This window comes from Canis lupus, chromosome 30, assembly GCF_011100685.1.
Source record: "Canis lupus familiaris isolate Mischka breed German Shepherd chromosome 30, alternate assembly UU_Cfam_GSD_1.0, whole genome shotgun sequence".
In the NCBI taxonomy this organism is placed as follows: domain Eukaryota; kingdom Metazoa; phylum Chordata; class Mammalia; order Carnivora; family Canidae; genus Canis; species Canis lupus.
The window spans coordinates 15,487,103-15,505,177 of NC_049251.1; the positions used below are offsets into that span (position 1 = coordinate 15,487,103).

The window sequence follows — 18,075 nt, forward strand, 5'->3', positions numbered from 1 at the left end:
TGGCAGTTAGGTAGAAAAAACTGCTCTTGGCTGAATTACCTGAATAATTACACTGGCCTGAAGCAGAGTGAAGAGTAGCTGTAACGACCAGCAATTCACAGCTCGGCTCTCCCTCCACCTCCACACTCCAGTTGTACATAAATTTCGTAATCCTACTTTTTGCTATAGAGGGGTGAGATGGTTAAAAAAGACAAACAAATGAAGGAGTTAACACCCAAACTTTGAATCTCAGACCCTAGTTTCATTTCCAACTTTGCCACTACTATCTAAGACTTTGGACAATTAACCTTATTCAATTGCCTTATCTGTAAAATGAGTGTATGATAATCTGCTTTATATTGTTGCTGTTAAGAATGAAAGGAGAAAGCATATGTGAATGCACGTAGCATGGTGGTAAGATTTCAAATGAAATCTTTTTATTCATTTGTTTTTTAAAACTTGATTCTTCCTAATATTGTTTTAAATGGATTTGAGGCTACTTGCACAAATAAAGAGTACTACACCGTAAATAATAAATGAATACTTTCAAATTTTGCCCTGTATAATTCTGATTTCTTTTCATCTTTACAACAAGAATGTATTCATCCATTAATTTATGAAATAAATACATTGAAGAACCAAGTGAAAATAATAAGGAAATTAAGGTGACAGCAGTGGTGATAGTATACAAAGGATTTGATAGAAGAGCAAGTGAACTTGCTAGAAGTAGAAGGTCAGTTTAATTCTGAGCTCCTGAGCAACCAAGACAAAAAGGAAAACGATCATTTTCATAATTCATGGTGTCCACTGATGAGAACAAACCTGTTTCTTAGGATCACAAGCTCTTTCTTTAGAAATTTCTTTTGAAAATTTGCAAGAATAGCCCCTTAGTGCTGAGAGTGTGGAGCGTGTGCTCTGGGCTTGGAACACACATTTATAATTTTAAAGATCCATATCAAGGAGCGCCTGGGTGGCTCAGTCAGTTAAAGTATCTGACTCTTGATTTCAGTTCAGGTCATGATCTTAGAGTTCTGGGATGGAGCCCCATGTCAGGTTCCATGCTAACTGTGGAGCCTGCTTGGGATTCTCTCTCCCTCTCACTCTGCCTCTCTTCTTTACCCAAGGTGCACACAGTCTCTCTCACTCTCTCTCTCTCTAAAAAAAAAAAAAAAAAAAAAAAAAAATCCTAAAAAAGTCTTTGAACGTTTGCAAAACTAAACACCATACTTTTGTGAGCACCAACAATGCTCTTTAAGAGTAGAGTGAGTTTGATGGTAGGGTTGCTTTTCATAATGCTCTTCAATGATAGCCTGATGTCAACGCCCAACTCAGTGAGGGCACTCCTCCAAGCAGCTTGCTTAAACAACACCTTTGCCACCACCACCACCCACCACCGCATTGCTCATTTACTCTCCAACAATCCTGTGGCTTGATCTAGGCCCATGCTAGAAGATGATAGAGCCAAGAGTCCAAACCAGGTTTCCACACCAGTATACTTGGCTCCACCAACAATGACTAACTCATGGGCAACTGTAAGGGAATCAGAGAAATAAAGAGACCTCTTCTTTTATTATGACAGTTATCTCACGGGCCAGAGAAAGGCAATGAGAAACAGAATAATGGAGGGTAGCTAAGTTAGTCAAGCTAACATGAACATGAAGAATTCAAGCTGAGAAGCTGAGAAAGGAGAGAGAGAGAGTTTACGCAGCAATGGAGAGAATGCTGGAGAGAACTGCTTGGGTAAATGCCCAGACTTGAAGCCTGAAGGTGGAGGTGGAGGGTGGAGGTGGAGGTCATGAGAGCTGTTGCCCTCTACTCGGGCGGCCATAACAAAATACCACAGACTGGGTGGCCTGAGCAACAGACTTTTATTGTCTCACAGGTGTGGAGGCTAGAAGTTCATGATCAAGGTGCTGGTAGTGTTGGTTTCTGGGGAGACCTATCCTCCTGGCCTACAGATGGCTGCCTTCTCAGCTGTCCTCACACAGTCTTTTGTGCAAGTGTGGAAAGAGAAAATGTGCCTGTGTCTCCTCCTCTTCTTAAAAAGATGCCAATCCTATTAGAATCAGGCCCCACTCTTATCTCTTCATTAAAGCTTTACTACCTCCCAGGCCCCCATACAGTCACATTGGGGGTGAGGGCTTCAACATATGAATTTAAGGGGGAACACAATTCAGTTCATATCAGGAGTCAAAGGTGGGGTCGGCGGGGTGTCCCTAGAACATAGTTAAGGAGAAAATCTAGATTTGCCAATGAGAACGACCCCCTCAGGCCTAGTAGGCTCCAGGACAAAGGCTAGTTCTACCTGGTAAAAAATACAGAGCTAAGAGCCCCTTTGGTGCACGGCGGAACCTCTGAAGGTTCTGACAAGGGATGAACATGCAGCATCACAGCCACGGTAGTTGGTTTGAGAACCTTACAAACCCAACGCCTGGCTCGGCCACATAATGAGCTCCAGGACCTTAGGCAAGTTACTCAGATGCTCACAGCCTCAGTCTCCTTATCTGAAAAACAAGGCTAATAATGGGGCACCTGGGTGGCTCAGTGGTTAAGCATCTGCCTTCAGCTCAGGTCATGATCCTGGGGTCCTGGGATCGAGTCCCGCTTCGGGCTCCCTGCATGGAGCCTGCTTCTCCCTCTGCCTGGTGTCTCTGTTTCTCATGAATGAATAAATAAATAAATAAATAAATAAATAAATTTTTTAAAAAACTAAAAAGCAAAAACAAGGCTAATAATAACTACCCAGTTCACTGCAAACGGCAGAAAATTGAGGTCGAGTGAGGAGTAGCAGTAGGGAAGAACAATTCTCAACCTCCCTACACCCACATGCTCCCAATCGCACATAATCTACTATAAAGTAAAATGAAATGGTAGATGTAAAAGTGCTGGGTAAGCTAGAAGGCGCCACATGAACGACAGGAAGGATAATATCAATGACAGCGATGGTGACAGCGGCAGAAGCTGCACTTGGGCATGTCGTCAACTCAGCTCGGCTGCCTGGGGGTGACAGTACCGGGCCAGAGCGCTGCAGTGGCGGCGCTGAGGGGCCCCAACAGGGGACCGCCCTGTGACTGCCAGGCTGGAAAGTAACTGTCCTCCCCTGCCTGCAACAACGTGCCCAGTTACTTCCTCCTCTGCTCCTGGTCTCTCCCTCCCTTCCCTCTAACTCCCAACCCCTCCCCCCAAAACCTTAGGTATTGGGGAGGCAACAGCAGGCCAAGATGAAGCCCCAAATCCTTCCAACCAAGTTTGGCCCCTGGTGGGCATGTCCCCTTCTTTCCACTATCACGACTGTGAGTGAATCCGGGGTACACACTAGGCTGTGTGGTCTGTCTCCCCACGGTAATGGGTGCTCTGGGGATGAGGTGGGGGTGCTGGGGCTACCATCTTGCTGCTCTTGCCCAGGTCTACCCCAGTGGCTCGGGCACAGCAGGGAGCCAGATGGTAAGAGGAGAATGACCTTGGGAGAAGTCCTCTAAGGCTTGGTTTCTCTCTGGGAGAAGGGAGTGAAAGCATCCTCCCAGGGAGGCGGTGAGCACTACGGGACAGGACGCGGGTGAGATGCCAACGACTGGGCTGGGCACGCGGTATCCCAAAGGGGAGCAGTCGTGGTTCTCGTGTCATTGGAATGCTCACCCTTCCCCGGGCTGCTTTGGTGCGTGCCCCATATTCCTGCTGTGGCATTTGTTCCTATGCAGAATTCAATGTTATAATCATCAAAATCACTCTTCACTGAATGCCCATCATGTGCCAGGCAGTTTTAAGTACTGCACATTATTTCACTCAACCCTCATACTCTTCATTATTATTCCTGTTTTATACATGAGGAAGCTCAGGGAAAGTTAAGTAACTCCTTCAAGGTGGGATGTGAAGCCCGGAACGTCTGAATCCAGAGTCTATGCTCTTAGCCTCCATATAAATTGCTTCCTACCCATTCCAAGGTATTGCCATTTATTTGCTTAGGACTCTTTCTCCTGGTTTAAATCATAAGCCTTTAAGGGCCAACATCTTGTTTTACTCCCCTGCTTCCTCTGTTACCCAGCACAGCATCTGGCACATAGTAGGTGCATGGGAAATAGCCACCATTTATGGAACATGTGTATTATGCACTAAATGTACCAAACATGGTACAGACACTACCTCACTTATGTGTTAGGAGCGATCATGTTCATTCATCAGATGACAAAACTGGAGCTCAGAAAGGTTACATGACACATATGTGATCAGGGCCCTAGATCTGCCTGACTTGGGGGAGCCTGTGCTTACTTGCAAGATATATTGCCGTCCTCCTAAACACAAGCACGGCATTATTGGGTCCTTGGAACACAACTCCACATGCAGATGTGGAAAATATATATACTTAAGTAAATAAAAGCTATCTCTCATTTATTTTACACACACACATACATACAACACATATATATTATTTACATACATAATAAAGGGCCAGTATGAGCATAGATTAGCTTTAAAAGGCTGCGTACATCTCCAGAAAGTTGCTTTGAGACGTGGGGGAGCTGATAAGCAGGGAGGAGACTTAGGTTTCACTGTGTGCCTTTTTGTATCTTTTGAATTTTGAACAATGTGTAGGTATTGTCTATTTAAAAACAATCAGACTTTTTTTTTTTTTTTTTTTTTAAAGACTGCTATATTTTTGGTGGAAAAGATACTGGATCCAGGATAATCTCATCTTTGCCACTAGATAAAATCTGGCAATAATCAAATTTATTTTCAGTTTCTTCATCCATAAAATGGGTATAGGGATAGCTGCCCCATCTCCTCTAGAGGGTTAAATGAGATCATCAACACAAAAGCATTTCACAAGGCGTGTACAACCCGGCACATGCAACACGTCAGTATATCATAGTTGTATATCCAGAGCACATCCAGCCACTCTGGAAGCCGGAGGACCTTGTAAGATGCAGCATGGCCTGGTCAGAGGTAATTGGCATTTCCAGGTTAGGAAGGAGGTTGAAATGTGTAGCAGACATCTGTGGCCAGAGCAGCATGAAGAACTAGAATGAAATCTTTAAGCGAAGCATTTGTATTTCCCCTTCCATCACCCTAACACACCCGCAGGGAGTGGTCTCATGGCTCTTGGGCCTTAAGAACATTTACAGAGATGAGAAGATGGCCAGGAACAAGGCAGCCCTTCTCCGGCTGGTGGAAAGAAATATGGTGATGATGGTAGAAGATGGTGGTGGTCGGTGGTGCCACCCTGTTGTTTTCTGCTTGGTTAGAGGAAGATTCCAGGTGCAGGGAAGCCGCAGTGTCTGTGGTGTCAGGGGGTAGCAGAGTTTGGCAATCTCGGCCTCGGGAGTTCCATGACCCCAATTCAGCAAGTCCATTTTTTTTTTCGGTCCAGATAGCAAAGCTTTCCTTACAGAATCTTTTTTTCAAAAGTAGAATTGGGGCTGGGAAGAACTAGAACTCCAGGAGATTTTCCTAGGTTCTGAGGCACAGGACAGAAGAGAACCAGAGCCTGGGAATTGGAGTATTTCCAATCCAAAAGTTTAAGTGACCTTTGGGCACGTCTCTTCACTTCCCTGGCTCTGTTTTCTCAACTGTAAAAGAGGGGATAGAACCAAATCATCCCTTTGATTCTCTCCATATCAAAGATCACATGTCCTAGAAACTCTGCCCTGGGTTCAGCTCACGTTGTCCTGACTCACATGCGGCCAGCCCTGCATCTCTGACAGACTGAGGAATCTGCTGTGTTTCCTCATCCCTGTCATCAGCACTTGGAGGTCACAGATAGGAAGGGGTCTATCTATCCTGAGATATGAGCACCCCAAAAGGGGAAAGGGCCACTTGACTGACATCAAGGAAACCTTGAATCTCACACGTCCCCCCTGGAGTAGGAACATGGGTGAGAAACAGACCTTGCACATGCGTGTGTGCATGTGTGATCTCATGCAAGTGCTATATATGTTCATTTGCACGTGTTAGGAGGAGGAGGAGCCAGTATATTGTGACTGTGTAGCTGTCATGCTGAGTTGTATGGACTTTCTCCTAGAAACAAGGGGGAGATCACACAGCAGCATCCAACCCATGTAGCTGAAATACTACCTTTGCCACAACATGGTTTCCTATAGTTGTGGGGAAGTTTCTATCACTTCAGCTCTCATATGAGTTATCTTTAAGGGCTTCTGGGGTTTAATTTGGAAGTATTATCAGCACTTAACACGGTTACGTTAGGAAAATGTTCTGAGTCCCAAGCAGACAGTTTATACATTCTCAGCACACAGCATGTGTGAGTTGGACTTGCATGTATTTCTCTCCACTCCACCATGGTACCCAACACAATCATGGGCACATAATCAGCAGTGATCAATTAATTCAGTTAAAATATAACAAGAGTTCTCATTTCATTACTTAATAAGTCTCCCTGTGTGTTTGAACAGTGGGGTGACCAACTCTACCCAGATAACCTGGGACTGTCTTGGTTTTTAAAATTAAGTCCCACATCTGGGGAACCCCTCACTCCTCGGGCAAACCAGGAAGTGATGATGTCTTTAAGAAGAGAGTGAATCCTTTGTAGGTAGGGACTCTGTGCTCCATTCTCCTTCCCAGGAACACGGAGGCTACTCAGGCATTTCTAAGCCCCGTCCAGTGATGCTCCTAAGGACCATGGTTCTAGGCAGCTGTTCCCTAAGAGGTGGCTGGAGGAACATACAGAGGCTTCAGTGCGTCAGCCTCAGCTCACTGAGGAAGGCAGCTGGAGGCCACTTCGCAGTGTCATATAAGCCATCTTGCTTGAGTCAACTGTGCGGTCAGGGCCAGACCTGCTCATGCTTCAGGCCTTCTGCTAGCACTTGACTCATGCTTTTCTTGGAGCATTTGCTCAGCAGCCCTCGCAGAGGTGTCTCCCTGCCCTTTTGCTCCTCACATGCCTCCTCATGTGATGGGAGAAAGTAAATGGGATTCGTGGGAGGAAGCACTGGCATGTGATCAGAAGCCGTGGGTGAATTCTCCTTATCCTCTTCCCCAGGAAGTGAGGGGGTTGGGAAAGGCCTGTTTTATCCAGAAGATCTGGATGAGTCTGGCTAAGTCTACTAAGGAACATTAGAGAATATCAAATAGGTGCCAGAAACAGAGGTCAAGAGCGTTTGAATGCGCTGTGTGAGTACATGCCCACTGACTTGGAGCCTTGAACCCATACGGGACTAATCCAGCATCCTGACATCAGGTTAGGGCAGTTTCTCAACCTCTGCATTATAGACATTTTTGGCCAGATAATTATTTGCTGTGAGGTGGGAGGGGGTATTGTCCTGTGCATTGTAAGGTGCTTAGCAGCATCTCTGGTCTTGACCTACTAGATGCCAGGAACACTCTCTCCCATCATGATAAACATGTTTCCAGGGATTGCCAAATGTCCCCCGGGGGAGAAAATCACCCCTGATAGAAAACCTCTAAATTAGAGCAGTCCAGACATCCCTTGTGTGTCCCAACCTCATGGAAACTTCACAGTGTAAGCAACAGATTTTAATGCATGTTACATGAAAAACGAGTTCCCCAGGATGTTCATAGTTTTTGCACAGAGAAGGTACATTTGGGCCAAGTAAATTTGGAGAATTCTATGTTCCATGGTACAAAATATTGGGCAAATGCTGCCTGAAATAGAATAAATCTTTCCCCTTTTGGCGAGTCAAAATGCATTAGGATATTAGAGGTTCTAAAACATCTGACAGCAAAGAACCTGTTCAACACTGCTTTTTCATGGCCACCAATGGCATTGGAGAATCCAATCTTAACATCCAAGCACACAAACCACTGAGCCACATTCTCAGTCCCAAATCCAAAAATCCCAAGGAAGAGACCCACCGGCCTAGCATAGATTAACTGGTCAAGATTCCCAGACCAGTCAATGGTCTCAGGATCAGTTAACTTCTTGCTTCTGTTGCAATTAGACATTATATTCCTGGTGAGGGTGGAATGGGGTGGCTGTGGGGCCATTCCCTAAAGAAGGGACATACTAAACAGACAAAACAATAGATGCCTAGCATAGTTCCTTAATAGTGATTTCCTTTAAAAACATTGTTTTTTCCTTTGTGCTTTTCCTTAATGCCAAGCAACTTTATCGTCTTGATTCCTGCTCAGATTTCATGAAAATTAGTGGTAGGATATCTAAATTGCTGCAAAAGTTGCAGGGACATGAAAACTTTTTCTTAAATTCTTGAATTAAAAGGGACAGGTTGCTCAATATTTCCAGGGATTGGAGATAAGGGTCACTGTAACTGGCAAGGGTGAAGTCAGCTATGTATACAGATCCAGAGGTTTTACTGGTTATATTCTAGGTAGTTATCCTTTTAAAGTTTGGCTACCATGAATAGCCAGGAGAAAAAGAGCCTTTGAGGAGGTAAAGCAGCCCTGTGCAGACCAGGGCATCATGATCAGGCTTACTCAATTTCTATTCTGAGCAAGGGATGCTGTCACTTTAAACACTGTGCTCTGGTTGCTAAGGGAACCAGATAAGTGGGTTGCCAACACAATCTTGAATCTTCCTATGAAGATTAAAGCACCTTGCTCCAACTAGAGCAGATGGGAGAGGCACAGGTGTGAGACATATTTCTTATTACTGGGGGGAGGGTTAGGCCAGGTGAAGGATGGAGATTGTTTCTAGTTCATGGAAGATGATAAAATTTGTAGCTACTGGCTATTTGATAAACCTTAACTCTTTGCTACATCAGTCAGGATAGGGGTTTAAGCCTGACTTCTAGTTCCATTTCTACCACTAATTTTCTTTGTCAAGATATTGAAGTGAGATTTGGTGCCAAATTTGGAAGTCAGTTATAGAACAGAGAATGGTTGTTTTAGTTGGCCTGTTCCTTTTGGTTATTTTTTATTTTTTTTTTTTACTTATTTATTTCTTTGAAAAAGAGAGAGAGAGAGAGAGAGAGAGAGAGAGAGAGAGAAAGAGGTGGGGAGGAGCAGAGGGAGAAGCAGACCATCTTAAGCAGGCTCCATGGCCAGTGCAGAGCTTGACATGGGGCTCAGTCTCAGGACCACCCTGATATCATGATTTGAGCTGAAATCAAGAGTTGGACACTCAACCAACTGAACCACCAACCACCCCCCTTTTGGTTATAACTCAAGCATATGAGTATAAAGAATAATATGTCACGCTCTCATGTACTGATCACACAGCTTAAGAATAAAACATGATAGATACACTGAAAGTTGCTAGTGTATTCTTGCCCCCTTCCTGGTTAATCTCATAGAAATGTCTCATATACGTGTCATCTCCCTCTTTATGGAAATTGTAGTTACTAAACTTACCATGTTTTCAGCTATAAGCAATTTTGGAACATTAAATACAGAGTAATTTGAGGAGTCCCCTAGTCTGGGGTGAGGATTTTCTATTTAGGACTCAGGTTAGTTTGTCCTCCAATCTCAACTCTGAACAAATGTGAAAAAAACAAAAAAACAAAAAAAACAGAGGTGTAGTTAGGAGTCTGTATGTATGAGTGTAAATGCTGCAGAGCATGACTGCATTACCAATGCTGATTTCCTTACTTCAGCATTCATTCATTTATTCAACAATGATTTACTGAGTGCCTATTTTGTGCCAGCCATTCACTAGGCCCTGAAGATAAAGCAGGAAAATCATCCAAAGACCCTGCCCACATAGTTTAGTAGGGGAGAGAGACAAGATGAATAAAATCTACAGGAAGTTAAAATGTAGTAAATGTAAATGGGAAAAAAAAGAGCGGGTTTGAGAAGAAAGTAACCAAGAGGTTATAATTTCAGACAGGATAGTCCCTGATTCCCCGGAGGCTTTGCTATGAAGGTACATTTGTCAGAAACTCACCATAGGCCTTACAACACTGGTTTTAGGAAGGAGAAAGCATGGATGAACAATGACAGGGATGATGACCTCTAACATTTCTCCTACAGTTGAGAAAACAATCATTTTCAAACTTTTCTCTCCTCTTTAACCAGAGGTAACAAAATAAACTGCTTAAATATCGATATATTATCAGTATATCTCAAGCTGAGGGTTTGTTAAGCAACGCAAGTGCTCCAACTCAGGCAAACAGAGAAGACGGAGAAGCAAAGAAAACCTAGGGAATCTGTGCATGCCTAAGTAGGTACCACTTTTACTCAAAGCTGTTAGCCAATTAAATAAGAGTGCAACCAACCCTGATTGCTTTAAATCAGAGTCCCACCATAGGAAGGCCGTGGTTATTAACCTGTCCCCTCTGGGTAATTCAAGGCCAATGACCAAGCCTTGACACCTCCAAAGACACAAAACACTCGTTCCTCAAACCTATGCCACTGTAGGCTCCCACTCACAGCTCACCAACTCACAATTCCAACTCACGATTCCATCCTGTCTTTGGTCCCTCAGTAACTGGACAAAGAACATGATGCTCAGGTAGGAGCTCCAAATTTCATGCAACTCAGTATCTTACTTGCTCCAACCCTGCTTCTGGACTGAAACCTTGAATGCAAGCAGTTGAGTTGTAGCCAGTTATTCAGCCCATTTCTTTTCTTTTTTTTTTTTTTAAGTTTTCTATTTTCTTTTTAAGATTTTATTTATCAGAGACACACAGAGTGGCAGAGACACAGGCAGACGGAGAAGCAGGCTCCCTGCGGGGAGCCCGATGCGGGACTCGATCCCAGGACTCTGGGATCACAACCTGAGCCAAAGGCAGACCCTCAACTACTGAGCCACCCAAGTGCCCTATCTAATCCATTTCTGTAAGAGTGAATGTCTCTTTATTTGCCATAGGGTTGCCAACTAGTTACTCAGTGTAAGGGGAGGAGTGGGAGAAGGAGAAATACAGGGATCAGGCCTGGGTCCAGATGAAAACATTTCTGATTTTTCCAAACCTTGCACTGCGGAAGCTCTAGCAGAGTATGCCATGGCCCCACAATCCACAAAGCTGCTATTGATACCTATTCTGCAATTAGCCACCTGCCTTAATTCACACATGTAACATCAGAAGAACTTAAGGCAAGCTAAAATATTAAATTGCCAAGATAATTTAGAAATGTCAAAAGACCTAACAACTTAACACATGAGCTAAATGTCTTGACTGTGTCCTCTTCTTTTTCTAAAATGAAATGCAAGGAGTTCTCTGGAGTTCTGAGCTTAGCTTTAGAGCTAAGCACCTTTTATGGCAAGGCCCACTGTTTAGGATACTTCCCCTCTCTCCCCATTTTAAACAATTATTAATTTCACTGGGTAGCCTTTGACTTTCCAGGTGCCATGCACACCCTCTTCTGGTCAGTTAAAGAAAAACTGAACATAGAAAAAAAACTACAAGTAATGATAGAAATTGTGGTCCAAAAAAGGGAATATTCTGATACAACTGATGAGGCTTTCCTCCTTTCTGTGATCAGCAAAAATCCATTTCATAATTAGAATTAGTGATCCTATTTTCTAACAGATGAGTCTACTCTTCAGACTCCCTACAGTGCATCATGACATAGTGACAAGGGACCATTCTAGGTGAGACTCAATAAAATCCAGTCCCTGAGAAAATCAGTTCAGTCCTGGCACACTTCACATTCCAGAAGATACTGAAGAGGGTGAGGGAAACACTGTTTGGTTTGCAACTCTGAGCGTTTTGTACTAAGACACAACAAAGCATAGTGAGTAAGCATAGCTTTGATATGGGACTAAGTCTGAATCCCAATTCTGCCATTTACCAGCTGTGGGGTCCCAGGCAAGTTACTGAACATCTCAATGACCGTTTCATCACTTAAAAAGTGAAAAATAGCATTTCCTCATAGAGCTATAGTGAGGATTAAATGAGTTAATATGGGGAAATGGCTTAGAATAGTGCCTAGCACAGAGTAACTAGCATATAAAAGAGAAAAAATCTGTAGGGGCTTTCTCCTAATGCTAGGATGGTCTCTGTAGATGTCTTGGCCTGTGCCACAGATTACACCAACCATCCCAAATGGAAATTTTCACTAGTTAACCTCCTCCTGCAGATTTTACAACCTCCTCTGTCAAAACCATCAGGGCACTAAGCAATGCGATGAGCTAGATTTGTCTTTTTCCCCACTATCTCAGACGTTGGGCAAGTCACAAATCCCTTAAGTACCTATTCTGAAATGATAGACTATATTTCAATAATCATTTTATTCGTTACAGAAGGATCTCCACTAGTTTTTACATGGTGCAAAAAAGCTATTATCCCTAAAATGTGAAAAAACAATTATCCTTCATAAAACAAAAGAACAAGATGAAAATCTTTTCATGTTATAATTCACTAATTTTGCTAGTTTTTTTATTAGAGCATTACAATTAAGACATTAAATTATAAATTCATGTGGTATATTTAGAAATTAAATTACAAAATAACACAAATACTTTTAAGGTGTGCTGTGCCAACAAAGTTTAAATTTTTATAATTAATTAGGATTCAGATTTCAGATTAGGTAAACAGTTTGGCTTACTCTGTGATGTGTATAAAGGCTGGAAGGGGCAAGGGAGGAGGAAGATGTCTTTAAATAAATTATGTCACAGAAAAATTTTCAAAGCAAAAATTGATTACATTTTTAAGTGGAATAAGTTACTGTTGTAACCTGTTGGCACAACGTACAGAAAATACTTAAATGACAGGTTTTGTTTTTTTTTAAAGCAAACAGCAGCTTTACAAACAGTAATACTTCTTTATACATATATTAAAGTAACAATGTGTTAAGGTTTAAGAGTTTTATGTTAAAGAGTTGAAAAATGAATGTAGAGTTCACTACTCATTTGCACATTACAATCCCCACCCCGCCCACCTCCCCCAGCTTATTAAGAAATCAGACAAGTACATTATTTGGATATTAATTTTTCAATATTTAAACTATGTGAATTCCTTTTGACTAATTCTTTTCCAAATACTGGAAGCATATAAAATACCCTCTCTGCAAAAATGACCTCCAATCAAAGCCTTTAAAAACTTTTCAATGTATAACACACATTATTTTTCCCATGTTTAGTCAAAAGAAATATATTACATCATTTACAAACATATTTAAACCAAAAATTAAGCTAGTATGAACATTTGTCTTTTGAGAAGTAATCTTCACAGCAAACAAACCTACTGAAGCAGATATCTAGTTCTGGGAGTGCAATTCATATTATAATTCATTATACTTATGTACTGAAATAGAAATCTAATATTAATTATTGCCATAAAACAACCTCTACACACTAAGAAAAAAATCACTATGGTTATTTCTTGTGATAATGAACTTCTACTCTTACCATTAGATCTCCGAAGAGCCACCCACTCCCAGATCCAAACAAAAACCAAACAACGAGAAACCACTTCCCAATTTTTACACCTCCTGCTGTATAGAATATACAAATTCCAGAATTTATCTAAAGGAAACAAATTATAAAGACATTATTAATACTTACTTAAGATACTTTTCGACACAGTAGCATTTCCTTTGATAAATTCTGGACAGTCCTCTAGAGTGACCTGTCTCATATAAAAAAGGCTGTGGTCCCTTGGGTTTGCTGGCAGAAGAGTCTGCACATGCAAGAGCATTTATCTAACACATAATCAAACACTTCTGAAGTCTATAGTGAATTTAAAAGTTACTGGTGTTCTGAAGATTTCCTCAACTCCTCTTTTGATACAAATGTCAAAAATGTAAAATGACAATTCTCACTCAGAAGAGATATAAAATATAAGAAACCTTTGAAAAGCCTATACCTCAAGATCAAGAGTTATCTGAATCACTGACACCAAGCAAAGGAAATTTACACCATAAAAAGTATGAAAAGTTTTTAAGTTCACTTTTAAGATTGTCAGTAGTTCAAAATCTCTATCATTTCCTTAAACCGACTAACACTCCCGAATGTGTAGACACAGTAAGGTCTGCCACATATACATCCATGATTACTATTTCAGAGGCTTCATTCCTTACATGCTGCATTCCTTTAAGTACTACAGCAAACACTTTGTGCCTAAGAAGTCTGTACTGGAGAACAGTTTCAACAGGACAATACTGTCCCCTTTTAGCACGCTAAGAGTTGACAGACTGACATTTTCTATACGGCAATGCTCCTAAACTTTCACAACGCACAAATAGGTAAATCATCATCCAAAAATCACCTCTCCAGTATTAAAAGCCAGCATTATAAAACATCAAAACTAGCACAGTAGTCCCAATGAGTTCAGTACAAAACCTGCCCAATTCTTCTCTCCTGCCTCTGTGAGGCAGAGCCCTGCCTCATGAAACCAGAGCAGGGGAAGTAACCCTCCCTCCTCAGTTCTGTGCCTGCTTGTGGGAGCCTGTGAGTGTAAAGTTGGCGCGCCTGTGTGGGAAACTGCAGGCTCTGGGTAGGGGAAGAAGTTGGAGGGATGAGAGAAAAAGAGGTAAACTGTAATTCTCCCAACATGACATAAACTTGTAGAGGTCACTACCAGGTGATTGACCAGCAAAGAAAACTTTTAGCTCAGTAAGTTTCAATTCTCCCAAGCAGGTATACACATTGCTAGAGAAGGGCAGAGATAAGTGATAGTGATCAAGAGGTAATACCTGCCTAGATCTGTGTACTCTAAATCATCTAATAATTTCAGCACAATTTGAACAACTTTCTCTCTTCTTCAAAACTTCCTTTTCCAGCCTTCTGATTATCAGGATACACATTATATGTAAAAGTTCCTCTCCCTGACCTCCTATCAGTAACTGTGGTTGGTGTTACATGGCAGGTGCTCAAGGCTAGGGACAAAATATGTATTATTTTTAAGAAGGTGTAATGGTTTTTCACTCAGGACTAGTTTGGATACCTAATCAAATCCAGAGCATCCCAAATCAGAAGCATGCAAAAGAACACACTAGGATAAGACTTTGTTTCTGAAGAGTTTACACATTAAGTGGTAAGTGCTACAGTTATGTAACTGGTTACAGTTATTCACCTGCCACAATCTGCCTAACTTTATGCAGATACGAATATGTACAAGAGCATTCCTGAGGTAAGTAAGAAGTAAGTATGAGACAGAACCTGTCGGGTCCTATCATGGGTGACTTTTCACTATTAAAGACAACATCTATCATGTCCCACAAGTAAGGCCAGCTCTAATGTATCATGGTGGCTTCTTTGCTAGCCTAAGATTTGGAGGCTCTGTTTTAGCTCATCCCAATTTTAATTGATTACAATGATCAATGGCTTCTGAAATAAGCATCTGTGGACCAAAGAAAAGTCACATCAATTTTTAACACAAAACAATTGTGGACTTCGCTACCCTCAAGTCTTTTGTTTTTTTTTTTTTCTTTTTTCTTTTTCAGTTCTCCAAATCTACCTCCAGTTCTTTTTTTAAAGAAACCCAAACAGCTTTTGATTAAAGGAGGCTTAGTCTTGAAGCAAACATTGGTAACTGCTCCTATCCTTAGAGTCTTGATCTTTAACTTTCAAAATGACTCTCAACAGGCATTTTAAATTTATTTTCTTTTAAAAAACCTAGCCTTCTTCTATTTTTTAATTATTATTTTCCATGACAAAATAAGCTCGAATATTTCTGAATTTCTACACAGCTCTTAGAAAGATACTTAGATGCTAATTAAAAGCTAAGCTACAGATTATAGTAAAACAAGTAAAAGCTACAAAAATATTTGTCAGAAATTAAATACATATATTAAATACTGGACAGTGCAAAATGTTGAGATGAAGCATAACAGATAACGGCTGCAACCCTTACACAGTTGGAGACAGACAGTTGACATTTCCTGAGTTATAGACCTAGGGGCGTATAATTAAGATCAGAGGGCTCATTGTTTACTGAGCTGCAACTGCTAGGCTTCTGCTGCTCCTGACTTGCTTGGTGGTCAGTAGTCCAGGCCTCACCATCTATCCCTTGTTCTAGCACTTCAGGTGCCTCTGCCTCCTCTTCTCCACTTTGCTCTGCATGGTCTTCCTCAGAACCATTAAGGGTTTTTCCAAGCTGAAGAGTCTCCATTGTTCTCTGGGTCTCAGAGACCCAAGACTCAATTCTACTATTGAGCTGTACTTCTACAGATATGGGTTCATGAGTATAATCTTCCTCCTCTTCCTCATCTTCATCATCTTCTTCTTCAAGCATGCCAGGTACAAGAGTGCTGGTGGTGCTGGTGATGGAGGAATTCAGAAGATCTCGGCAACTGCCATCCAAAGAACCAGTCTCTGTACTCTGCTGGGAGGCCCATTCCAGGTCATCTGGCTTCACCTCCTCTTTATCGCTCACTGTTGATTTCCCAGGGTTTGTAGCTGAGGTAGTACTGCCTGTAGCCAGTAATGATGGCTGCTTACCAACAGGGGCTGCATCAAATGGAAGTTTACTGGGTTTTTCAGAAGTGCTATGCTTACAGGAAACCTCTCTCTCGTTTTCTGATGTTTCCAGCCCATCTGAGGTTTCCACCATGTTTCTCCAATTTGTTTCTGCAAATATCAAACAGATTTTTTAAAAAACAGACAGTTTCAGAATCATACAACTCGTAAAAGGAGGAAGAACAAACTACAGAAATTTGTTGGCTCACCAACTGGTTGGAAAAACTAAAATCTTAGTTTATTCTATACTGGTTTAAATGTTACAAAAGGAAAACAATTTCCAAAAATGTGCATTTAAGAAACAAGGAGGCAAAAATAAGTATATTAACACCTCAGAATGCACAAGATCTTATAACAACAGGAGCTCATTAATGCTTATACATAAACTCCATATATTCTTGAAAATCAATGAACTGGTTTTTTTTTGTTTTTGTTTTTTTTTTTGGCTTAGAGGTGTATTGAGCAAGGATCCACAGTCACAGATAGCAGAGTCAAGATGTCCAGCAGAAATAGTTCTATTGTTTGTTTGTTTTTTTAAGATTTATTTATTTATTCATGAGAGACCCACAGAGAGAGAAGGGCAGAGACACAGGCAGAGGGAGAAGCAGGCTCCTCGCAGGGAGCCCGATTTGGGACTGAATCCGGGATCCCGGGATCATGCCCTGAGCCGAAGGCAGACACTCAACTGCTGAGCCACCCAGGTGTCCCCAGCAAAAATAGTTCTAATTTGACATGTTTGTGTCATGCTTCCACAGCAAGTTATCTGAGAACTGTCTTAGCCTATAATGGGACTTCTTTCCACTTACAAGAAAAGAAGCTATCCATGCATTTCTAACATTTGTGAAAATCTGTTTTATAATATATGTAGCTAGGCTCACCAACTGAATTTGGTAGCCAAAAAAAGAAGTGTTATTATATAATACAGTGCTGATAATCTAAATCCTTTTTAATGACAGGAAGTCAGTTTAAAACAAACAAAAAAAACATAGTAAGAATGAGGAGATGAAGGACTGCTCTCCCCTCCTCCCTTTTTTTCCTGTTTTCTTTTCTTTTTTTTTTTAATGGAGGTTTAGTTTTAGGAGCACAACATAATGATTTGTATTTGTATATATCGCAAAATGATTGCCTTGATAAATCAAGTTAACATCTGTTAGCATACAGTTAACCAAAAATTTTTTTTCTTCTGATGAGGATTTTAAGATCTACTCCATAGTAATTTTCAAATATGCAATATAGTATTATTAATTATAGTTGTCACGACTTATTCATTTTATAACAGGAAGTCTACCTTTTGACATCCTTTACTTATTTCACCCATTCCCCAAGACTCTGGCAACACACACACACACACACACACACACACACACACACACACACACTGGCTTCTTTATCCATTCATCTAGTGGACACTTGGGTTGTTTCCATATCTTGGCTACTGTGAATGAATGATGAGGAAATGAACACCGAAGTATAGATATCTCTTTGGGCACACAATCAGAAGATAGATTGCTGGATTGTATGGTATTTCTATTTTTAATTTTTTGAGGATCCTCCATACTGTTTTCAGTAGTGACTGCGCAAATTTACATTGCCACAGTGTACAAGGATTTCATTTTCTCTATATCCTTGCTAACATGTTATTTTTTTTTTGCTAATAGCCATTTTAACAGGTGTCAGATGGTGTATATCTTATTTCAATTTGCATTTCCCTGATGATTAATGATGTTGAACATCTTTTTACATTAGCCATCTATGTGTCTTCTTTGGAAAAATGTCTATTCAGATCCTCTGCTCACTTTTTAATTGGACTGTTGGGTTTTTTGCTATTC

At 41.2% G+C, this 18,075-nt stretch overlaps 1 protein-coding gene across 1 annotated transcript in view; it reads right to left on the minus strand.

Annotated features, from left to right (window-relative positions):
- Positions 1 to 12,186: 12,186 nt before the first annotated feature.
- SECISBP2L (SECIS binding protein 2 like) overlaps positions 12,187 to 18,075 on the minus strand; it is a 61,772-nt gene continuing 55,883 nt past the window's right edge. The window contains exon 18 of the mRNA XM_038580376.1: positions 12,187 to 16,357. Within this exon, the coding sequence (XP_038436304.1) occupies positions 15,675 to 16,357 (683 nt within the window). The 3' untranslated portion in view covers positions 12,187 to 15,674. The remainder of the gene's footprint in view (positions 16,358 to 18,075) is intronic.